General features: G+C 39.1%; 1 protein-coding gene across 3 annotated transcripts in view; it reads right to left on the bottom strand.

Annotated features, from left to right (window-relative positions):
• Positions 1 to 26704, bottom strand: part of phkb (phosphorylase kinase, beta) — a 199506-nt gene that overhangs the window by 69643 nt on the left and 103159 nt on the right. For all 3 annotated transcript variants that reach the window (XM_057831354.1, XM_057831348.1, XM_057831364.1), the window contains 2 exons: positions 14859 to 14914; positions 10801 to 10894 (listed from right to left, as the gene is read on the bottom strand). In XM_057831354.1, coding sequence (XP_057687337.1) covers positions 10801 to 10894; positions 14859 to 14914 — 150 coding nt within the window. The remainder of the gene's footprint in view (positions 1 to 10800; positions 10895 to 14858; positions 14915 to 26704) is intronic.

The following is a 26704-nucleotide window of genomic DNA, read 5'->3' on the forward strand; positions in this document are numbered from 1 at the left end:
ATATCTGGTCATTTTCTGTTGATTTGGAGAAATTTATTTTTTTCCCCATTGAAAATGAATGGGAAAAATTTTGGACGTCCATGTAAGTCAATGGCGGCACCCTTCATAAGCGTCAATGGAATTGGGGAAGTTTGGGGGACACGTCCTATTGATATCTGGCCATTTTCTGTTGATTTGGGGTAATTTTGTTTTTTCCCCATTGAAAATGAATGGGAAAAATTTTGGACGTCCATGGCAGTCAATGGCATCGACATCCATATAATCAATTGAATCCAAGTACATTGGCATCAGTAGATTCGACATGCATGGCCGTCAATGGCATCAATGCAATGTAAATTCCATTGGAAATCCCATTGGAAGTGAATGGGAACTTTTCCCATTCGAAATGAATGGGATAGTTTTTGGCAAATTTCCGAGGAAGCGTAATTTTTTTCCAAATTCTGTATACAACTTTTATGCCCCTCACCGTCCCGGAATTTTTGATGCCCAAATTATGTGATTTGGTCAAAAATTGTAGGACTAGATACATTTTGAAACTTTTTTTTTTTTCACGGAAAATTGCCGTTTACGGACGAACGGAAAATTTTTCGGGGCCATTTGTAAAGTTTCCTGTGTCACGCGAAAATTCCGGTCGTGCCGATACTTGAACGGTGCCGATCGGTCTAACGGTTCGGGCTGTGAAGCGCGCGTTTTTTTTCCATTCAAAATGAATAGGAAAGTTTTTGGCAAATTTCCGGGAAACCGTAAATTTTTGCCAAATTCTGTATACAACTTTTATGCCCCTCACCGTCCCGGAATTTTTGATGCCCAAATTATGTGATTTGGTCAAAAATTGTAGGACTAGATACATTTTGAAACTTTTTTTATTTTTCGGAAAATTGCCGTTTACGGGCGAACGGAAAATTTTTCGTGGCGGTTTGAAAAATTCCCATCGTCACGCGAAAATTCCGGTCGTGCCGATACTTGAACTGTGCCGATCGGTGCTACGGTTTGGGCTGTGCGTTGGCTCAAAAAAACGCGGAGAATAAGATGAATAAATAACTAGAAACTGCAATTTCGGGAGAAATTACACACCTTGGTCTTTCCTCTGTGGAGATACAGATCTTAGCCCCACTCAGGTCTATCAATAGAATGGACCATAATGCCAGTCAATGGCACTAAACAAAGTAAAAGCCATGAGAAAAGATTGGGAGAATTGGACGTCCATGTCCGTCAATGGCAGCACCCTCCATAATTGTTAATGGAATCGGGGAAGTTTGGGGGACACGTTCTATTGATATCTAGTCATTTTCTGTTGATTTGGGAAAAAAAAAAAAATTTCCCATTGAAAATGAATGGGAAAAATTTTGGACGTCCATGGACGTCAATGGTATCAACTTACATAAGCGTCAATGGAATCCAAGTACATTGGCATCAATAAAATGAACAAACATGAAGAAATGCCATTGGAAATGAATGGGAAGTTTGGACGTCCATGAACGTCAATGGCATCACCCTCCATAAGCGGCAATGCAATCGGGGACATTTGGGGGACACGTCCTAATGATATCTAGTCATTTTCTGTTGATTTGGGAAAAAAAAAAAAATCCCATTGAAAATGAATGGGAAAAATTTTGGACGTCCATGGACGTCAATGGTATCAACTTACATAAGCGTCAATGGAATCCAAGTACATTGGCATCAATAGAATGAACAAACATGAAGAAATGCCTTTGGAAATGAATGGGAAGTTTGGACGTCCATGGACGTCAATGGCATCACCCCCCATAAGCGGCAATGCAATCGGGGACATTTGGGGGACACGTCCTAATGATATCTAGTCATTTTCTGTTGATTTGGGGAAAAAAAAAAATTTCCCATTGAAAATGAATGGGAAAAATTTTGGACGTCCATGGACGTCAATGGTATCAACTTACATAAGCGTCAATGGAATCCAAGTACATTGGCATCAATAGAATGAACAAACATGAAGAAATGCCATTGGAAATGAATGGGAAGTTTGGACGTCCCTGGACGTCAATGGCATCACCCTCCATAAGCAGCAATGCAATCGGGGACATTTGGGGGACAGGTCCTATTGATATCTAGTCATTTTCTGTTGATTTGGGGAAAAAAAAAAATTTCCCATTGAAAATGAATGGGTAAAATTTTGGACGTCCATGGACGTCAATGGCAGCACCCCCCATAAGCGTCAATGGAATTGGGGACGTTTGGGATATACGTCCTATTGATATCTGGTCATTTTCTGTTGATTTGGAGAAATGTAGTTTTTTCCCCATTGAAAATGAATGGGAAAAATTTTGGACGTCCATGGAAGTCAATGGCGGCACCCTTCATAAGCGTCAATGGAATTGGGGAAGTTTGGGGGACACGTCCTATTGATATCTGGTCATTTTCTGTTGATTTGGGGAAATTTTGTTTTTTCCCCATTGAAAATGAATGGGAAAAATTTTGGACGTCCATGGCCGTCAATGGCATCGACATTCATATAGTCAATTGAATCCAAGTACATTGGCATCAGTAGATTCGACATGCATGGCCGTCAATGGCATCAATGCAATGTAAATTCCATTGGAAATCCCATTGGAAGTGAATGGGACTTTTCCCATTCGAAATGAATGGGATAGTTTTTGGCAAATTTCCGAGGAAGCGTAATTTTTTTCCAAATTCTGTATACAACTTTTATGCCCCTCACCGTCCCGGAATTTTTGATGCCCAAATTATGTGATTTGGTCAAAAATTGTAGGACTAGATACATTTTGAAACTTTTTTTTTTTTCACGGAAAATTGCCGTTTACGGACGAACGGAAAAATTTTCGGGGCCATTTGTAAAGTTTCCTGTGTCACGCGAAAATTCCGGTCGTGCCGATACTTGAACGGTGCCGATCGGTCTAACGGTTCGGGCTGTGAAGCGCGCGTTTTTTTTCCATTCAAAATGAATAGGAAAGTTTTTGGCAAATTTCCGGGGAACCGTAAATTTTTGCCAAATTCTGTATACAACTTTTATGCCCCTCACCGTCCCGGAATTTTTGATGCCCAAATTATGTGATTTGGTCAAAAATTGTAGGACTAGATACATTTTGAAACTTTTTTTGTTTTTCGGAAAATTGCCGTTTACGGGCGAACGGAAAATTTTTCGTGGCGGTTTGAAAAATTCCCATCGTCACGCGAAAATTCCGGTCGTGCCGATACTTGAACTGTGCCGATCGGTGCTACGGTTTGGGCTGTGCGTTGGCTCAAAAAAACGCGGAGAATAAGATGAATAAATAATAAGTACAACTAGAAACTGCAATTTCGGGAGAAATTACACCTTGGTCTTTCCTCTGTGGAGATACAAATCTTAGCCCCACTCAGGTCTATCAATAGAATGGACCATAATGCCAGTCAATGGCACTAAACAAAGTAAAAGCCATTAGAAAAGATTGGGAGAATTGGACGTCCATGGCCGTCAATGGCATCACCCTCCATAAGCGGCAATCCAATCAGGGACATTTGGGGGACACGTCCTAATGATATCTAGTCATTTTCTGTTGATTTGGGGAAAAAAAAAAAATTCCCATTGAAAATGAATGGGAAAAATTTTGGACGTCCATGGACGTCAATGGTATCAATTTACATAAGCGTCAATGGAATCCAAGTACATTGGCATCAATAGAATGAACAAACATGAAGAAATGCCATTGGAAATGAATGGGAAGTTTGGACGTCCGTGGCCGTCAATGGCATCACCCTCCATAAGAGGCAATGCAATCGGGGACATTTGGGGGACACGTCCTATTGATATCTAGTCATTTTCTGTTGATTTGGGGAAAAAAAAAAAATTCCCATTGAAAATGAATGGGAAAAATTTTGGACGTCCATGGACGTCAATGGTATCAACTTAGATAAGCGTCAATGGAATCCAAGTACATTGGCATCAATAGAATGAACAAACATGAAGAAATGCCATTGGGATTTAATGGGAAGTTTGGACGTCCATGAACGTCAATGGCATCACCCTCCATAAGCGGCAATGCAATCGGGGACATTTGGGGGACACGTCCTAATGATATCTAGTCATTTTCTGTTGATTTGGGGAAAAAAAAAAAATTTCCCATTGAAAATGAATGGGAAAAATTTTGGACGTCTATGGACGTCAATGGTATCAACTTACATAAGCGTCAATGGAATCTAAGTACATTGGCATCAATAGAATGAACAAACATGAAAAAATGCCATTGGAATAAATGGGAAGTTTGGACGTCCCTGGACGTCAATGGCATCACCCTCCATAAGCAGCAATGCAATTGGGGACATTTGGGGGACACGTCCTATTGATATCTAGTCATTTTCTGTTGATTTGGGGAAAAAAAAAAATTTCCCATTGAAAATGAATGGGTAAAATTTTGGACGTCCATGGACGTCAATGGCAGCACCCCCCATAAGCGTCAATGGAGTTGGGGACGTTTGGGGTATACGTCCTATTGATATCTGGTCATTTTCTGTTGATTTAGAAAATGTAGTTTTTTCCCCATTGAAAATGAATGGGAAAAATTTTGGACGTCCATGTAAGTCAATGGCGGCACCCTTCATAAGCGTCAATGGAATTGGGGAAGTTTGGGGGACACGTCCTATTGATATCTGGTCATTTTCTGTTGATTTGGGGTAATTTTGTTTTTTCCCCATTGAAAATGAATGGGAAAAATTTTGGACGTCCATGGCCGTCAATGGCATCGACATCCATACAGTCAATTGAATCCAAGTACATTGGCATCAGTAGATTCGACATGCATGGCCGTCAATGGCATCAATGCAATGTAAATTCCATTGGAAATCCCATTGGAAGTGAATGGGACTTTTCCCATTTGAAATGAATGGGATAGTTTTTGGCAAATTTCCAAGGAAGCGTAATTTTTTTCCAAATTCTGTATACAACTTTTATGCCCCTCACCGTCCCGGAATTTTTGATGCCCAAATTATGTGATTTGGTCAAAAATTGTAGGACTAGATACATTTTGAAACTTTTTTTTTTTTTCACGGAAAATTGCCGTTTACGGACGAACGGAAAAATTTTCGGGGCCATTTGTAAAGTTTCCTGTGTCACGCGAAAATTCCGGTCGTGCCGATACTTGAACGGTGCCGATCGGTCTAACGGTTCGGGCTGTGAAGCGCGCGTTTTTTTTCCATTCAAAATGAATAGGAAAGTTTTTGGCAAATTTCCAGGGAACCGTAAATTTTTGCCAAATTCTGTATACAACTTTTATGCCCCTCACCGTCCCGGAATTTTTGATGCCCAAATTATGTGATTTGGTCAAAAATTGTAGGACTAGATACATTTTGAAACTTTTTTTATTTTTCGGAAAATTGCCGTTTACGGGCGAACGGAAAATTTTTCGTGGCGGTTTGAAAAATTCCCATCGTCACGCGAGAATTCCGGTCGTGCCGATACTTCAACGGTGCCGATCGGTGCTACGGTTTGGGCTGTGCGTTGGCTCAAAAAAACGCGGAGAATAAGATGAATAACTAGAAACTGCAATTTCGGGAGAAATTACACACCTTGGTCTTTCCTCTGTGGAGATACAGATCTTAGCCCCACTCAGGTCTATCAATAGAATGGACCATAATGCCAGTCAATGGCACTAAACAAAGTAAAAGCCATGAGAAAAGATTGGGAGAATTGGACGTCCATGTCCGTCAATGGCAGCACCCTCCATAATTGTTAATGGAATCGGGGAAGTTTGGGGGACACGTTCTATTGATATCTAGTCATTTTCTGTTGATTTGGGAAAAAAAAAAAAATTTCCCATTGAAAATGAATGGGAAAAATTTTGGACGTCCATGGACGTCAATGGTATCAACTTACATAAGCGTCAATGGAATCCAAGTACATTGGCATCAATAAAATGAACAAACATGAAGAAATGCCATTGGAAATGAATGGGAAGTTTGGACGTCCATGAACGTCAATGGCATCACCCTCCATAAGCGGCAATGCAATCGGGGACATTTGGGGGACACGTCCTAATGATATCTAGTCATTTTCTGTTGATTTGGGAAAAAAAAAAAAATCCCATTGAAAATGAATGGGAAAAATTTTGGACGTCCATGGACGTCAATGGTATCAACTTACATAAGCGTCAATGGAATCCAAGTACATTGGCATCAATAGAATGAACAAACATGAAGAAATGCCTTTGGAAATGAATGGGAAGTTTGGACGTCCATGGACGTCAATGGCATCACCCCCCATAAGCGGCAATGCAATCGGGGACATTTGGGGGACACGTCCTAATGATATCTAGTCATTTTCTGTTGATTTGGGGAAAAAAAAAAATTTCCCATTGAAAATGAATGGGAAAAATTTTGGACGTCCATGGACGTCAATGGTATCAACTTACATAAGCGTCAATGGAATCCAAGTACATTGGCATCAATAGAATGAACAAACATGAAGAAATGCCATTGGAAATGAATGGGAAGTTTGGACGTCCCTGGACGTCAATGGCATCACCCTCCATAAGCAGCAATGCAATCGGGGACATTTGGGGGACAGGTCCTATTGATATCTAGTCATTTTCTGTTGATTTGGGGAAAAAAAAAAATTTCCCATTGAAAATGAATGGGTAAAATTTTGGACGTCCATGGACGTCAATGGCAGCACCCCCCATAAGCGTCAATGGAATTGGGGACGTTTGGGATATACGTCCTATTGATATCTGGTCATTTTCTGTTGATTTGGAGAAATGTAGTTTTTTCCCCATTGAAAATGAATGGGAAAAATTTTGGACGTCCATGGAAGTCAATGGCGGCACCCTTCATAAGCGTCAATGGAATTGGGGAAGTTTGGGGGACACGTCCTATTGATATCTGGTCATTTTCTGTTGATTTGGGGAAATTTTGTTTTTTCCCCATTGAAAATGAATGGGAAAAATTTTGGACGTCCATGGCCGTCAATGGCATCGACATTCATATAGTCAATTGAATCCAAGTACATTGGCATCAGTAGATTCGACATGCATGGCCGTCAATGGCATCAATGCAATGTAAATTCCATTGGAAATCCCATTGGAAGTGAATGGGACTTTTCCCATTCGAAATGAATGGGATAGTTTTTGGCAAATTTCCGAGGAAGCGTAATTTTTTTCCAAATTCTGTATACAACTTTTATGCCCCTCACCGTCCCGGAATTTTTGATGCCCAAATTATGTGATTTGGTCAAAAATTGTAGGACTAGATACATTTTGAAACTTTTTTTTTTTTCACGGAAAATTGCCGTTTACGGACGAACGGAAAAATTTTCGGGGCCATTTGTAAAGTTTCCTGTGTCACGCGAAAATTCCGGTCGTGCCGATACTTGAACGGTGCCGATCGGTCTAACGGTTCGGGCTGTGAAGCGCGCGTTTTTTTTCCATTCAAAATGAATAGGAAAGTTTTTGGCAAATTTCCGGGGAACCGTAAATTTTTGCCAAATTCTGTATACAACTTTTATGCCCCTCACCGTCCCGGAATTTTTGATGCCCAAATTATGTGATTTGGTCAAAAATTGTAGGACTAGATACATTTTGAAACTTTTTTTGTTTTTCGGAAAATTGCCGTTTACGGGCGAACGGAAAATTTTTCGTGGCGGTTTGAAAAATTCCCATCGTCACGCGAAAATTCCGGTCGTGCCGATACTTGAACTGTGCCGATCGGTGCTACGGTTTGGGCTGTGCGTTGGCTCAAAAAAACGCGGAGAATAAGATGAATAAATAACTAGAAACTGCAATTTCGGGAGAAATTACACACCTTGGTCTTTCCTCTGTGGAGATACAGATCTTAGCCCCACTCAGGTCTATCAATAGAATGGATCATAATGCCAGTCATTGGCAAAAAACAAAGTAAAAGCCGTTAGAAATGAATGGGAGAATTGGACGTCCATGGACGTCAATGGCGGCACCTTTCATAATTGTTAATGGAATCGGGGAAGTTTGGAGGACACGTCCTAATGATATCTAGTCATTTTCTCTTGATTTGGGAAAAAAAAAAATTTTCCCATTGAAAATGAATGGGAAAAATTTTGGACGTCCATGGACGTCAATGGTATCAACTTACATAAGCGTCAATGGAATCCAAGTACATTGGCATCAATAAAATTAAGAAACATGAAGAAATGCCATAGGAAATGAATGGGAAGTTTGGACGTCCATGAACGTCAATGGCATCACCCTCCATAAGCGGCAATGCAATCGGGGACATTTGGGGGACACGTCCTAATGATATCTAGTCATTTTCTGTTGATTTGGGAAAAAAAAAAAATCCCATTGAAAATGAATGGGAAAAATTTTGGACGTCCATGGACGTCAATGGTATCAACTTACATAAGCGTCAATGGAATCCAAGTACATTGGCATCAATAGAATGAACAAACATGAAGAAATGCCTTTGGAAATGATCGGGAAGTTTGGACGTCCATGGACGTCAATGGCATCACCTTCCGTAAGCGGCAATGCAATCGGGGACATTTGGGGGACACGTCCTAATGATATCTAGTCATTTTCTGTTGATTTGGGGGAAAAAAAAAATTTCCCATTGAAAATGAATGGGAAAAATTTTGGACGTCCATGGACGTCAATGGTATCAACTTACTTAAGCGTCAATGGAATCCAAGTACATTGGCATCAAAAGAATGAACAAACATGAAGAAATGCCATTGGAAATGAATGGGAAGTTTGGACGTCCCTGGACGTCAATGGCATCACCCTCCATAAGCAGCAATGCAATCGGGGACATTTGGGGGACACGTCCTATTGATATCTAGTCATTTTCTGTTGATATGGGGAAAAAAAAAAATTTCCCATTGAAAATGAATGGGAAAAATTTTGGACGTCCATGGACGTCAATGGCAGCACCCTCCATAAGCGTCAATGGAGTTGGGGACGTTTGGGATATACGTCCTATTGATATCTGGTCATTTTCTGTTGATTTGGAGAAATTTAGTTTTTTCCCCATTGAAAATGAATGGGAAAATTTTTGGACGTCCATGTAAGTCAATGGCGGCACCCTTCATAAGCGTCAATGGAATGGGGAAGTTTAGGGGACACGTCCTATTGATATCTGGTCATTTTCTGTTGATTTGGGGTAATTTTGTTTTTTCCCCATTGAAAATGAATGGGAAAAATTTTGGACGTCCATGGCAGACAATGGCATCGACATCCATATAGTCAATTGAATCCAAGTACATTGGCATCAGTAGATTCGACATGCATGGCCGTCAATGGCATCAATGCAATGTAAATTCCATTGGAAATCCCATTGGAAGTGAATGGGACTTTTCCCATTCGAAATGAATGGGATAGTTTTTGGCAAATTTCCGAGGAAGCGTAATTTTTTTCCAAATTCTGTATACAACTTTTATGCCCCTCACCGTCCCGGAATTTTTGATGCCCAAATTATGTGATTTGGTCAAAAATTGTAGGACTAGATACATTTTGAAACTTTTTTTTTTTTCACGGAAAATTGCCGTTTACGGACGAACGGAAAAATTTTCGGGGCCATTTGTAAAGTTTCCTGTGTCACGCGAAAATTCCGGTCGTGCCGATACTTGAACGGTGCCGATCGGTCTAACGGTTCGGGCTGTGAAGTGCGCGTTTTTTTTCCTTTCAAAATGAATAGGAAAGTTTTTGGCAAATTTCCGGGGAACCGTAAATTTTTGCCAAATTCTGTATACAACTTTTATGCCCCTCACCGTCCCGGAATTTTTGATGCCCAAATTATGTGATTTGGTCAAAAATTGTAGGACTAGATACATTTTGAAACTTTTTTTATTTTTCGGAAAATTGCCGTTTACGGGCGAACGGAAAATTTTTCGTGGCGGTTTGAAAAATTCCCATCGTCACGCGAAAAATCCGGTCGTGCCGATACTTCAACGGTGCCGATCGGTGCTACGGTTTGGGCTGTGCGTTGGCTCAAAAAAACGCGGAGAATTATTGAATAATAATAATAATAATAATAATAATAATAATAAAGTTGCACAATAACAATACCTTGTTCTTTCTTTCAGAAAGACCAAGGTAATAAGTACAATAAAGTTGCACAATAACAATACCTTGTTCTTTCTTTCAGAAAGACCAAGGTAATAAAGTTGCACAATAACAATACCTTGTTCTTTCTTTCAGAAAGACCAAGGTAATAAGTACAATAAAGTTGCACAATAACAATACCTTGTTCTTTCTTTCAGAAAGACCAAGGTAACTAGTAGTCGATTCAAGTGTTGCGTTGCATTGTCGCCTTAATGGAAAATTGTCTACTGTAGTGTGTATATGTATGTCCAGGTTCACATTTTCGATAACATTGTAGAAAACATTTGTTCCTGTTACCACATCAAAGAATGACATCCTGCAGGAAGAAATGACGGCGATCAGTTGGGCCATTATACTGATCGATGGTGGTTAAGTAGAGCAGTGCTGAGAGGGATCAATGGCATGGAGCTGACAGCGTGTCTTTGATGAATGTGACAATCAAGACCAGGCAAGGCTGCTGACATGCAATCTGACTGATTGCAGCATTGATTAGTTCTTGCGGCGGTGTCGAAGCTATTTTTCAAAAACTCCTCCAATTAGATGAAAAGTAAAGAGGAAGCTGCTTAGAGAATCTGACTAACTACCGCCACCTCACGACAAAAGGCAATCAATTAAAATAGCTTACTATTGAATAGTCGACAAGAACAGCTGGAAAGCACCCTCCCAAATCTACTGATTTGAGGTTTAACACTTGAACGTCACAAAAACAAACGAACAGTGTCGTGTTTGTGTGGAAGTGTGTGTTGGCGAGTATATGCATTACCTTGACCAACTCCTTCTGTGGCCAGATTTGGATGGGCTCCACCTGCTGCGGTGTCTGCGTCTGAATACCGTATGTGTTCAGAAACACCTGCAGCCTATACATAAATGCAAAAAATATATAAATGCTGTATACAGTAAAATAATTCTTCTTACAATTGTATTTCTTTTCTTTAGAGAGACGCCTTGGGATCGATCACAAAGGTCCAAGGCCAGCTACAAATGATTATTTTGTGAGTTGATTTTTTGCGGTTAGTACACTGATTGGCTCATATATAAATCATGTTATGAATTAGATGTTTTCGAAAGCAAACACAGATGATTGCAAATGTCTTATTTTGTTTAATTACAACACGGCTGCGAACCTTCGTTCATAAAATATCTAGGGCTGCATCTATCAATTATTTTAATAGTCGATTAATCGATGAACTAGTTAGTTCGAATAATCGAGTAATCGGATAAGGAACATAAAAAATTAAAATAACTGAGTTGAGCCTCAAACGGTATAAAAAAAACAAAAAAAGAGGATATATTTACAACAAAAGAACATTTAGCTAAATTACATAGCAAAAGGCCGCTATCTTAAATGCTATAAAATGCTAATTTTTTTTTTTTTTTTTTTTTTTTTTTTACTACAATGCTCTTAACAAATGGTTCACATATTCCCATAAAAAAACGGCTAAATATACCCATAAACTACTTTACCAATGCATTAAAAATAACATTACCTCAAACAAAAACTTAGCTTATGTGGGTCTTAACAAGGAGCAGCTGGATTCAAAAATTGCAAAAAGTTTGGACATCCCTGGATTACACTGTCCAACATTTTTTTTTTCATTTTCAGTTACATGAGTTTTTTTTGTTTTTTTTTACAATCAAAGCTAAATATACATTTAAACTAAATTATGAATGTATATTAAAAAAATTAGCTCAAACAAAAACTTAGCTTATGTTGGTCTTAACAGGGAGCAGCTGGATTCAGCCATGCGAAATGAGGCAGACTAGAGGGCAGTGTATCCACCCAAATCAATAAAACTAAATGCAAACACTTTCAAAACAAACAATTACAATGCCACTTTAATTAAACGAATACTCGAAGCAGCAACATTTAATTTGAATATTTTTTCTAATCGAATACTCAAGTTAATTGATTAATCGTTGCAGCACTAAAAATATCTCTACAGAGTCAATGCCTGTGTGTATCATCTTTTCGGTTGTTGTTGTGTGTTTTCCACCCGCGATCGGACACTTAGAGCCAGTTGTGTGGTTGTTTGAACGATGTGTTATAGCTAGCGAACACATGCTAACTGTTTGTGTCATTGCTGCAATAGCACCTAATTATCATTTATTTACATTGATGCGAACCTGTTTGGTATTGAGGACGAAATTGATTCAGCAAATTATATGGACGTCCAGCATCGTAATTTGGGAGTTTAGCTCGCTGTATAGCCAGGACCGAGCCGTAGCGTCCTGGTGAGGACAGTATATTCACATTTCGTTGTTCATGCACTGTACACTGTACACTTATTCAGCATGTTGTTCTCTATTGTATTTTTATATAACCAGTATGGGGCCCCCAACCAGCTGCCCATGCCCATATGCGGGTCTATTATTCAGGCGAAGTAGGCGATTGCCTTAGGCCCCCAACCAGTAGGGGGCCCCCAACCAGCTGCCCATGCCCCAACGAGCAAGGGCTTGGGCCACCAAGCCAGCAGCACCCCCAACTATTCGTCATGTATAACTATGTCCGCATACCAAACAAACAAATAACAAAACAAAAAAGAAAGCCATTTGAATGCTGCATTTATATTATCTCTCCCCCCACACACGCACTACAATGGACTGTTCCACGACGACGGACTGAGTATCTGTCGCTTAGCTTCATTTAGCGCCGTTTAGCTTCGCTTAGCTCCGTTTACCATCACTTAGCTCCGCTTAGCTGTTCGTTAGCTTCGCTTAGCTCTCCCGCGTTTTTCACGCCACTAAGCTCGCTATTTTTACAGCTCACATGCTACTTTGCACGTCCGCTATAGTTTATTTCGAACACATGAGCGAACGTGCGCCCCATGAGAGCCAAAGTGCAGTGAGGGAGAAGTTGAGAACAGGCCGCTAATGCCTCTTTTAACTTTCTTCTTCTTCACACCGAACATAAAATACACGACAGCACACCCTGTGGCGAAACAATGCAGTGCAGTTCCAATCAGTCATACAATAACACTCAAAAGCTGGTTAACAGCATTTGCTAACGAAAAAAAAATTAAATCTATTAGTGACACCACAAGCAATGATGAAGAATTTTTTTTTTACGTAGTGTAAAGCTTTCGGTTAGCGGTTTAGCGAATGTACCTAGGGTGAACATTTCAAAATAAAGCACGTCATGTTCGTCATATCAATAATTTCTGGAGTTAATCCCACATACTTCAGAATTAATATTATAATATGTAGAGTAAATACTACGGTATACAGATTCTACACTAAGAATAGCTTTCAAATGACACTCTTTATGACAAACATGATTGGCAATGAATAATTAATATAATTATTATACTACTATTATAGATAGTAGTATACTATAATAATAATAATAATAATAATGCTAGAATTTTTTTAAAGAATTGTTTTGAATAATGTTGAAAAGGCAAAGTCAGTGTTCTGAATCTGTTTACTTTCCATTCTTTTGCACTAGTAAATCCTATCAGCATTTAACCTCACTGTTTGTGATGAATTATTGTTATTTACATGATTATTTGTACTTTAATAAAGAATTTAGGTGTTCCAAAATGGTTTTGTGAGTTAATAAGCGTCAACAAAAATTTCATTGCTAAATTAGTAGAAAAAAGAAAATTATTAGATTAGTCGACTAATCGTAAAACTAGTCGGTTGACTAATCAGGAGAAAATTTGTCGTTTAGGACAGCCCTAGTGTACCGGAACATATTTTCTCCACACTCTTCTCACCTTTTTAACCCCTGACCCATGAAGAGGGTCCCTGGATATGTTCGCCTTAGCCCCCAAAATTGCCAAGTCCGCCATTGAATGCGACTTATACTCCGGTGCGACGTATATATGTTTTTTTCTCTTCGTTGGGCATTTTATGGCTGGTGCGACTTATACTCAGGTGGGACTTGTAGTCCGAAAATACGGTACTGAGTGAATTTGATAACACTGGCCAACAGAAAATGTGTAGTTTTGGGGAGTTTTGGGGGATCCAAATTTTTCTGTACACTCGAGATTTTTTTGCAAATCATTCCTTGTGCAATGCAGCAAAGCAAACAAACAAAAAAATAGCCGAAAATTAACAATATGTAGCTAAATAATATCCGTTATTCCACGTTTGAGACAGCTTAGATAGAGACAATGTGACATGTGCTGTGCTGCACTGTTGCCTAACAGTGTTGTTTTCGTCAACAATGATAACGAAAATATTTCGTCGACGAACAATTTTTTCATGATAATGACGAGTTCAAAATGTGGCTTAGGAGACGAGAACATAACGAGACGAACGCCAGTTGTCGTCGGACGAGAAAACAACGAGATGAAAAATAGTTCCTGTCCTATGTTCACAATGGGTAACATTTTCATATTGTACGTTGAATACGTTCGAGTTTAGGATGTGTTTCAAGTAGTAACGAAAAATCGATTAACTCGAGTGCCCGATTAGAAAAAAAAGATTCAAATTAAATTTTGCCGCTTTGAGTATTCGTTTAATTAAAGTGGCGTTGCAATGGTTTGTTTTGAAAGTGTTTGCATTCAGTTTTATTGATTTGGGAGGATACCCTGCCCTCTAGTCTGCCTCATTTCGAATGGCTGAATCCAGCTGCTCCCTATTAAGACCAACATAAGCTAAGTTTTTGTTTGAGCTAATTTTTTAATGCATTCATAATTTAGTTTAAATGTATATTTAGCTTTGATTGTAAAAAAAAAAAAAAAAAAAAAAACTCATGCAACAGAAAATGAAAATAAAAATATTGGTGATTAGTCAGTAATTCATGACAGGATTTCTTTATAATTGTAAGGAGGAACAGGATGTGAGGAAGCACACACACCAAGACACACAATATACCTTTGGCTCTCGGCTATCAGCGACACATGGACCACAACATCATTCTCTATGGGGCCCTACAAGGGACAAAAAAACAACCTTTGAGGTTCATATCAACATTAGGTTTACTGTGTTCTATGATCAGCTTTTAAATTGTTGAATGATAGGTGGAGGTTAAAATGGGTAAATGGGTGGGTGGATGCGTAAGAAGATTGAGAAGAAAAGCAGGAAGATAAAAATAGTAAGAAGTGAAGGTACAAGGTAGACGGTTAACCCTTTCATGCACTAATTATCTTCTTTTTTTTTTTTAATTCTTAAATATTTTAATTACATAGATTGTTAGCTTCCTATAACAGCTAGCGTTATGTCTTCCGAAAATGTATTTGTCATGCTACGTAGTACAATATTTTTGAGTATGTGTTTCTTTTGACAAAATCATTTTGCACCTTATTTTGTTGCTTTGTAGACCTTAAAACAAAAACCTGATATTTTTCACCAGACCTTGTAAAGATGCAGTGATCGGGCCCGATATCCGATCATGTGATTGGATGAGGGACATTAAATTTTGGGGTTGTTTGTTTTAGTTTTTTTTTTTTTTTTCCATTTAAAAGTCTTCCGAAATCATATAGCTTGACCATAGACTTAATAATTATTAGAGGTGTGCATCGGCACTGCCCTCACGATTCGATTACGATTCGGAGGGCCACGATTCGGTTCTATTCGGCAATACATCACGATGCATTAAAGCCTGGGATGCATTAAAATTCTAAAGCAAAGCATATTTTTCGTGAATCATGAGGCAACACAAGCAGTCAGACATTAAACAACTTTTTATCGGCTCTTGTGTCACTCCTGGTTGAAATCAAATGAACATGCTTTCAGATATATATACAGTGCTGCTCGAAAGTTTGTGAACCCCACAGCGATGGTCAGATTTTTTGTAAAAAAAACTAAAATAACCTTATTAAATGTTAAGTTATACCCAAATCCACAATACTGACATTCCAAATAATGGACTGAAACAAAAGAAATAGTTATATTGTCATTCTTTATTTAACAAAAGTGGTTGATTTAAGAAAAACTCAGATATCATGTGTGCAAAAGTATGTGAACCCCTTCAGTTAATAGGATATTGCGCCTCCTTTTGTAGAGATTACCTCAACCAAACGGTTTCTGTAGTGACTAATCAGCCTCTCACATCTACTTTGGGGGATTTTTGCCCATTCTTCCTTGCAGAACGCAGTCAGTTGAGAGAGGTTTGATGGGCGTCTGGCATGAACTGCTCGCTTCAGGTCCCGCCACAGCATTTCAATGGGATTTAGGTCAGGACTTTGACTGGGCCAGTCCAGAACACGAATCTTCTTCTTTTTCAGCCATTCCTTGGTTGTATTGCTGGAATGCTTTGGATCATTATCATGTTGCATGATCCACCTTCTGCCAAGCTTTAACTTCAAAACAGATGGCATCAGGTTATGTTCTAGGATTTGACAATATTCCTCAGAATTCATGATTCCCTGGACTATGTGGAGTTGTCCAGGTCCTGAGGATGAAAAGCAAGCCCAGATCTTGACATTCCCACCTCCATGCTTCACTGTTGGGAGAAGGTTCTTTTGGTGGTATGCAGTGTTGACTTTTCGCCAGACATGGCGGTTTTGGTTGTGACCAAACAGTTCAATTTTGCACCTACATCAGTTGATGAAAACTCTTTTTAATTTAGTCTCGACAACACAACTGTTAAAAAAAACAAAAAAAACCTACTGAATTGATTGATTAGGAAATCAGGTTGAAATAATAGAAAATCCCAAAATGTTGAGGGGGTTCACAAACTTTTGAGCAGCACTGTATAAAAAAAAAACAACAAAAAAAAACAGATCACAGCATTTAATTAGTGCTTTGAATGAGACCAGGGCTTTCTCTTTTTTTTTTTCTTTTTTTTTTTTTTACACATAGTAGCAGCCTTTCACACATTGCAACATCTGAATTCCTGTGCAAAATCAGTAATAACAGTCACTGTATTTTAGTCACAACGACCCATCAATAACAATATTCAAGTAAATATTAAAGAAAACGAAAAAGAAAATATTGTAGTGCAGCAGCATCTTTATCGCAATATCAATCCAGGGATCAGCTCAGCTGCAAACAAAACCAACTAAATTGCAATGTAGAACAAAAGTAAAATGTAGGCCTAGCCCACTATATATTTTTTATTTTATTTATTTATTTATTTATTTATTTATTTAATTAATTATTTTCCCTTCAGGCATGACAAATCCAAACAAACATACAGCATTTATATGTGTTTAATTCAGCCCGAAAAGAAAAGGGCTGACGAGAGAAGCCGAAGCTTTAAAAATGTATATATATGCAATAGAGGTTAGATCGGGCCTAAAAAATCCAGCCCGACCCGACAAGGCCCGCTAGTATTGAAGCCCGACCCGGCCCGAGCCCGATCAATTGACTAGATTTGCAGGCCCAACCCGAAAAACCCGTTTTTTTTTTTTTTTTTTTTTTGAAATGACGCGGAAAAAAAAAAATGTAGGAGCAGCAATTTATTTTCATTTCTTTGAGTTGGCAGAAAAAAACGCAAGTTTTCTTAATGTTTAAATAGTCTACATATTTTTATGATCATTATAAAAGCATTTACACAACGAAATAACCCTAGGCAAGTTTAATATAAAAAAAAAAAAAAAAAAAAAAAAAAAACCTTGGGTTTTGCAGACACACAGAGGAGAAGATTCAAAAGGATCACATTTCTGTTGCCTTTGTGTGCATAAATAAAAGCGTCCTAAAAGTAGTCCGGGCAAAACGTGATGCTTAGAGCAGGCAAAATGAAACGATTCCTCGAGGTGAATAAAATTACTCGGATCAGTTTTTAAACACGAGTTACTCGAGTTGCTCGAGTATTCGTTTCAGCTCTAGTGGTGATAAACTGGCGCTACAGTGCCTTAAAGACTAGCAGCACATTTGACATATTTAAGTAAAATAAATGCTAACTGCCCGTTTTTTTTTGCTTTTAACCAAGAATCGAGACTGTTTTACGTCCATATCTATAAAGAATTCAGGGATTTAAGCATTTATTCACAAGAATTTTCAACGTAGAAAGCTCTTTGTCTGTGTTTCCACTCGGTCAGCTTTAACGGAGATAGGCCGCCCAATAATCGGCCCTGCACCCCATGTCCCGTCAATATCATTATGAGGTCTAGGGCTCAACTCTTTGGCTACCATTGACGGCAATTGACGTCCAATCCATTTTAACTAGGAGGGGCAGGTAGTGATCGTTGCTTGTCTATTGTTGTTAATAGGTGTTTTCAATATGAATTTCCCTCGTTACTAAGTACCACAACACATACTCTGTGACCTGGGCTGACAGTGAATAAGTTAAACTAATGTTAAGTTTAAAACAGATGTCCACTGAAACGACCACTGTCTGTGTAAGTGTTAATATACTATTTTTTTGGGGGTCTTATCATCTGTTTTGTCCAGTGGAGTACAGTACTGCACTTTCTTTGCTGTTCATCCGGGCTACATGCCAACAAAAGTGCGGAAAAAGTTAATTGTTTTGACGTAAGTCGACTTTGACACTGCGGGAGATGAAATGTGAGCTGAAATCAGGATTCAGCTCAACCCATCACGCACAAACTGACAGTGGGCGGAGGTATAGCGCGACCTCCACGCTGTTGGAATGGAAATGAGATGTAAATCCTGAACAAGCAACTGCGGGTGATGTAGTAAGAAATTCTGTTCTCCTTTGTAATACTGCCCTGTAGCTCTCAAGACATCATTGAGCCATTAAAAGGCAAACCGACAGGACGTTGTGCCATTTTAGTTTAGCTTGAAGCATCATTTTAGTGTAAAAAGGAGTCAAAAGTTGGTTTTCTTTACACAGTTTTTGTAGAATACAGCAGTTCACATGTCATGTTAGACAAAAAGTCAGTCTTTCAGCCAGCATTGTTTACTTTCTGAATATTTCATGCGCATTTTCCAAAAAGTCACTTCAGCAACTCATTGAAGGAGTGCTACACGGTCAATGGCTTGACATGGTAGATAAGTAGAGTGGAATAAGACAAGGTCGGCTACAGGCTGAGGAGAGTAGGTTTAGCCAGCAGCCGTGAAAAATGAAAGAGCACTCAGCATGGCACCACAGATGCTTTCTGACATTTAACACATTTCACATTCAATCCCCTTCCTCTGGTAAAGCATGTCATCACAATCAAAACTACGACACGAAAAAGAGAACCGAAATTTGAAACTCTAACACAGAACACAGGTTTTTAACACTAATTTGAACCCAAAACCTGGTTCAAAACCCAAACGTCAACGGGAAACCCAATGTTGGAACCCTTACCCATATTTGAAACTAGAGATGTCCCGATCGATCGGCATCGATCGGGATGCCGATCGCTCGGGTCCGATCACGTCATTTTCAAAGTATCGGAATCGGCAAAAAAATATCGGCCATGCCTTTTTTAAATATATTTAAATTAAATCGTTTTCTAATTGTATTTAACGTTACAGACATAATATGTTACACTCATCCAAAGTCTTTATAAAGTTTAGGCTTAAGGTAGGGTTATCAAATTTATCCCGATAACGGCGGTAATTAATTTTTTAAAAAATGTATCACGTTACAATATTTAACGCAATTAATGCATGCGCTGCACGACCCACTCACGCGTTGTCGGGCTCAATCTGTAATGGCGCCGATTTACCTATATAGAGAGATAAAAGGCAGCGCAAAATGAGTAGAGTGAATTTTGGCAGCCTTTGAAGCCTTTTTTAAATTAGCTAAAGCCTTACTTTCTCTCTCCCTACAATTAGAAATATCATGGGAAGCAATGTGGGGAAGCAAGGTAGCAATTGATTTTTTTTTAACACCTTATGTTATTTCACAACGCAGAGAAGATATATCAATTGGTAGCACTACGCACAGTCATGGTTCCACTTCCCATCATGCCTTTGGGCATGGCTACAGTATCATTTACTGAAAGCTCAACAAATACACTAGATGGCAATATTTAGTCACAATATACAAAGTCACAAGTCTTTCTATCTGTGGATCCCTCTCACAGAAAGAATGTTAATAATGTAAATGCCATCTTGAGGATTTATTGTCATAATAAACAAATACAGTACTTATGTACTGTATGTTGAATGTATATATTTGTCCGAGTTTTATTAATTTTTTTCTTAATGCATTGCCAAAATGTATATGATCGGGAAAAAATATCGGGAATGATTGGAATTGAATCGGGAGCAAAAAAAAGCAATCGGATCGGGAAATATCGGGATCGGCAGATACTCAAACTAAAATGATCGGGATCGGATCGGGAGCAAAAAAAACATGATCGGAACAACCCTATTGGAAACCAGTGTTGTTTTTGTCAACAATGACGAGAGCGAAAATATTTCTTCGATGAACAATTTTTTCATGATGATGACGAGCTAAAAACGTGGCTTGGGAGATTACAACATAATGAGACAAATGCCAGTTTTTGTCTGACAAGACAACAGCGAGACGAAAATGTAATATAATTTCTGTCAAATGTTCACAATGTGTGACATTTTCATATTGTACATGGAGTATGCCAGCTTGCATTGTAGCAGTGTTTGGGTCGTGTCACTCATGCGTCTCTCCCTCATACGATGTTTTCGTCCGACGAAACGAAAATGCAGCAATGTGTGACTAGTCATGTGCCGATTACCGGTTTCAAAAATTTTCCGTCATACCGTCCCTACGGGATTACCTATTTTTAATGTCCTAAAAATGCAGAGAGAATCGCTTGCTTGCAGCTGCAAGGTTCAACTCTCCCCTACCAGTTGTTGCTCAGTATCAGTGAGTCAACTGTGCTACACGATGGCTGGAGGAGGTAAAACTCCTGAACTTTTTGCCCCCATCAAAGAAAAAGAAATTGCTTCCAAAAATTGCTTCCAAAAAGCTCAATCTTGGTCTCATCTGACCAAAGCACACGGTCCTAGTTGAAGCCTGGGACCGTGTGCTTTGGTCAGATTTTTGGCAACAAACACTCTAAGTGGGTCTGGCGTGCCACGAAAGATGCGCATGCTGAAAAGCACCTCATACCCACTGTGAAGTATGGGGGTGGGTCAGTGATGCTGTGGGGCTGTTTTGCTTCCAAAGGCCCTGGGAACCTTGTTAGGGTGCATGGCATCATGAATGCTTTGAAATACCAGGACATTTTAAATCAAAATCTGTTGCCCTCTGCCCGAAAAGTTGAAGGTGGGTCATCATTGGGTCTTTCAGCAAGACAATGACCCTAAACATATAGCCAAATCTACACAGAAATGGTTCACCAGACACAAAATCAAGCTCCTCCCATGGCCATCCCAGCCCCCAGACCTTGTTTTGTTGGCAAAAGGGGGTTGTACAAAGTATTAACACCAGGGGTGCTAATAACTGTGACACACATTATTTGATGTCAAATATTTATCTCTTTATGTGGGATTTTTAAATGCACTTGTATTGAAGGTTGGATTTTTCGCTTTTTTTCCCATTAAGGTCCCATATTATTTGAATAAAAAACATTATTAGAAGCTAAAAAAACACATCTTAACCAGGGGTGCCAATAATTCTGGAGGGCACTGTAAGTCGCTTCTCAGTATAAGTCGCACCCCCAGCCAAACTATAAAAAAAACTGCGACTTATAGTCCGAAAAATACAGTAGTAGAAAAATTCTTGGATGTATTAGATGCTTCATTGAGTGAGTCTACTCAAATCTGCTGAAGCTGTTCACTTACACACAATGAGTTGCCACAGCAACTGTTTAACAAGTTAAACAATGATTGACATATGCGGCGCTTTGAAGCTTTGCCTTACAAGCATCTGTGGCAAGATCAAACTCGAATATCTGTCAACATCGTTAACTTTAATAAGCAACTCCAGTGCACAGGTTGACGAACAAAGGGCAGGGAGAGGGAGTGAGTGAGACTACGCGATTGGCTCAGGACAGCCCATCTGTATTTTTTATTTTAATTGGAAAAAAAATCCGCGATGGACTGCAGGCATGAAGTTTGAAGCGCGAAGTAGCGAGGGATCACTGTACAGTGATACCTCTACATACGAATAGAGGCGTACAAAATTTCCGATTCTTAGATTATTCGCTATTCGGCCGTGGTAGATTCGAGAATGATTCACAAACATCCAAATCCCGATTATTTAATTATACCAGGTAAAGCGGAACTAAAACACAGTCAGCACGGTCTTTGGGACGCAATGAGGAATGGACCGAGAGTAAATATCATTTTAATCTCATGCCGCTACAAACGTACGGCCAGATAATGCTATGCTAGATATCACATATATATAGAACTAGATGCGAAATTACAGACGATGGCGGCGTTAGACCATGTAAAGAGAACTAGATGCGAAATTACAAACTTTACTAAACATTACTAAACAGCCACCATCTTAAAGCAGAAAACTTCTCTGGAAGGCTCTGTTGGAGCAAACCTAATTAACTTTTTCTCTAAAACACTCCTAAATTGGCAAAATCTTGACATGAATATCTTTAAAACAGTTTTAAAACTTTGACATGTTGAAAGTAGACAGAAAGGAACTTATGGAATAACGGGAGCGATTTTAGCAACTTTAACGGTTGAGTCACAAAATTGAATTAATTGAATATAGTTTAAAGCTGCTGATACAGAATGGGGACTTGAGTACAGTGGGGCAAATAAGTATTTAGTCAACCACCAATTGTGCAAGTTCTCCTACTTGAAAAGATTAGAGAGGCCTGTAATTGTCAACATGGGTAAACCTCAACCATGAGAGACAGAATGTGGGGAAAAAAAACAGAAAATGACATTGTTTGATTTTTAAAGAATTTAATTCCAAATTAGAGTGGAAAATAAGTATTTGGTCACCTACAAACAAGCAAGATTTCTGGCTGTCAAAGAGGTCTAACTTCTTCTAACGAGGTCTCCACTCGTTACCTGTATTAATGGCACCTGTTTTAACTCATTATCGGTATAGAAGACACCTGTCCACAAGCTCAGTCAGTCACACTCCAAACTCCACTATGGCCAAGACCAAAGAGCTGTCGAAGGAGAAATCTTGACTTGAATCTATTTTTAAATGATGAAACAGTTTGAAAACTTTCACATGTCGAAAGTAAACAGAAGGGAAATAGTAAAGGGAGCAATTTTAACAACATTAACGGTTGATTCACAACATTAAATTAATTGAAAGTAGTTTAAAGCTGCTGACACAGAATGGGGACTTGAGTATTTTATTTACTGTTTTGAACTTTTAACTTGATACTGGAATAGTAGTTTGGTTTAGCCCAGACATGTCCAAAGCCCGGCCCGGGGGCCAAATGCGGCCCGTCGTCAAATTTCATGCGGCCCCCAGCCTCTGTCATGAAATCAGTAACGTCTGGCCCGCACACAGACTCTACTAATACCAGCATATGAAGTAGCCTACACACTAAATGCTGCTCCTCATTTACACACTAAAAGTCAGCAGCACTCTAAGCAACATAACCCCGTGTGACCCTTCCAATTTCTAAAATGGTGACAATCAACATAAAAATTTGACTGCGACAGCCGACGCTTCTAGGATGCGGAAATTGGACTATTTCTTCACTAAAATACGCAACAACTGTGTCTGCCTTCTTTGCAAAGGGATAGTTGCTGTTTTTAAAGAGTTCGATGTGAGGCGATATTACCCAACAAGACACTCTGACATGTACGACAAGATTACAGGGAAGATACGCAGTGAGAAATTGAAGCTAGTTTAATTTCACACCTGCAGTATTTCGCAAGAGCCCGAGAGTCAAAAGAGAACGCCACAAAGGCTAGTTATGAGATTGTTGAAATCATGAATAAAATAAATAAATAAATAAATAAATAAACGTGACGCACAGAATGGCTCGCTAAAATTTGCTTAAAATATATTGTTCTATGTAAAGGACGTCATCCAAGGTCGGCCCCCCACATTTTTACCACACCAAATCCGGCCCCCTTTGCAAAAAGTTTGGACACCCCTGGTTTAGCCTGAGAGGATTTTTGAACAATTTTGGAACAAATGTATGAAACATTAAAAGTGGCAGGGGGTGGGCATCAATAATCGATTTATAATCTAATCGTAGCCTCTGAATCGTAATCGAATCGTTAGGTGCCCCAAGATTCCCACCTCTACATACGAACGTCTCTACATACAGAATTTTCATCTCTTCCTTCGCCCCTCGTGTTCCGACAGGTTTAAATGAGTGCATTAACTTTTATTCTTTATTATGTTTATTGTGCAATAATTGAATTGTAGCATGTATTTGTTACACATTTTTATGCATTATAAAAGGTTTATGTCAGAATTTTGGGGGCTTGAAACAGATTAGGGCATTTAAATAAAAAAGCGTCTCTACTTACAGAATTTTTAAGTTACAAAACGACTTCCAGAACCAATTAGTTTAATAAGTAGAGGTACGACTGTAGTACGTAATTTTGACCCTTGGCTTGGAAGAAATAAAAAAGCCTTGAAATCAAAATTTGACAGCATTAATCCTTATTTCAAACCCGGACCATGCCTTGAAATCTTACGTCGAAGCCTAATCCATATTTGAGACCTAACAATACAGTAAGTATCGACTCTTCTAGTCCTCCGGGGTGTGAAGTTCATGGAAATTTTCTCCATGCAGACATCACACTGCTACTGTTTCAATTATATTCGCATCGCATCTTCTATTTCTTTGGTTCATTTCTTGTCTTCTAGACTTATTTGACAGCAAGTCACATAGTCTAACTTATTTGCAGGATTGTTCAAACATTTAAAAGAATTTGAAATGCAAAAGTTTGCATTGAGCATGTCTCTGTTTCAAGGTCACATTGCATCCCAGTGCGTGAGCGTAGCATCACAAAGGAATAAAAAAGACTTTCACACAAAGTTGAAGCAGGAGAACTCCCATCTCCCTGACTCACACTCTCCGTTTCTGTGCGAAATGAAATATAATCCCCTTCTTTTCATGCCCCGGGCGGCTGCGTGCCGGCGCGCAGATTCGTATTTTTGATGAGGGCATTTGAACGAGTCACAGGTTTAACATTAAAGAAATGGTAAGTCTGGACTGTGAGAAGGCAAGATGTCGGGGGTTGGGGAAGTATTGCGGTGTCTGGGGGTGTGTTGAAGGGTGGTAGGATGAGTTGTGTATTTGTAGAGTCAGTAAAAGACGGAGAAGGAATATTATCTTACCCTTGAGAAACATTAAGGACGAGGCAACAATAGGGAATTTTTTAGAAAATACCAATTTCTAAGTCATTTTCATACAACCCTGCGGTACGATAGAAAAGATTAAAATCCCGGATCACTTCTAGTAGAAAAGTACTGTATAAATATAATTCAAAAGCCTCTCATTTGAATCCTTAACTAGGGAACCTGACTGATCCTTGAAACCTCACTTAAACACTAACTTTGACATTGAAACTTTGACTTTAACATTGAAACCCAGCTCCAAACAGTTTAAAGTGCGTACGACACGAGAAATCAAAGTCTTAAATAGGATTATTATGTGAATTACAATCATATTTTGAGACGATTCGCCTATATACAACAATTTAGCAAAGCACAGATGGCGAGAAATTAGTCTTTTAATCTGCCGGTTAGCCACGCCTACCATTATAGGGCTCTAGCATCCCCAACAGGTGGATGACGTCAGCAGAGTTCCGATTTCATCTGATTTAGTATGCAGCACGTTGCGTGGGAATTATTCACAACGGCGAAAACACGACGAAGAGAGCCGCAAATGTCTTTGTTTCAGTCTCTCTACTCCAATATTTTTACAGGATATTCTTTTTATCCAAGTATTTCCCCAAATAGCTAAATACAGTAAATGGCTTGAGAAGGACCAGTCAGCCCGTTGAGGGGAAATTATTCAGAATGAGGAAAACGTGACGAAGAGAGCCGCAAAATGTCATTGTTTCAGTCTCCCTACTCCAATATTTTTACAGGATATTCTTTTTTATCCAAGTATTTTTCCCCAATAGCTAAATAAATGGCATGGTCATGACAAATAACAGTCTTGTGCTAAATGGAATATGAAGTAATAAAAATGCATTTATTCAAGACGACAGGGCAAAATTACTCCATAATGGTCAAAACTGTCGACTTTACCTTTACTGTCGCACTTCCTGAACGATATTTTATGCCACCTAAATCGGGTTTATGTCATTTCCCTTCCCTGGCTTCGGAGAATTTAAACAAACCAAGAGGCGTGACAGCTAGCCAACATGCCAACCTGAACCGAGTGATGTTTTAAAGTCTTCGAAGCGGAAAATCACACATAACTAGCCCGGATCATTTCACATGACGACTGGGTTGTCGATTGTCTTGAGAGCAATTTACAGCTCGTTCCCCTGCTACTACTGACAGGAGAGCTCGCCGAGGAAGCAGCTGGACAATGACCGCTGAACATTTACATGCCAATCCACGATCAAACATAAGTAGTCTTTTATTTAAAGAAAGTTTGTAGTGTTTACTTTGTAATCGCTGGATTCGCACCTATTTTTAACTATTTTTAACTCAAAGTTGCAGTTTCTGATCGGTCAGAAAATTTGACAGAACAACGGGCACATGAGCACAATAAGCCGAATATAGTACTCTCCCGGCGACAAGCTGCTGGTGTTGTGACGAAAAATAGCCGCCCCGCATGCATGTCAGCCACAAAATGCAAGCCACCTACATATTAAAATGATCCCAGTATCTGACATAATACAAAACACGATGTTTACTCACTTCCTCGTAAGTCCCATGGTCCCACAGTAGTAGGGCTTGTTCAGTGTTGTTAGTAACGCGTAACGCGTTATTGTAATCTGATTACTTTCTACAGTAACGAGTAATCTAACGCGTTCATTTTTCCAAGCCA

Source organism: Corythoichthys intestinalis, chromosome 1 (genome assembly GCF_030265065.1).
Source record: "Corythoichthys intestinalis isolate RoL2023-P3 chromosome 1, ASM3026506v1, whole genome shotgun sequence".
Lineage (NCBI taxonomy): Eukaryota > Metazoa > Chordata > Actinopteri > Syngnathiformes > Syngnathidae > Corythoichthys > Corythoichthys intestinalis.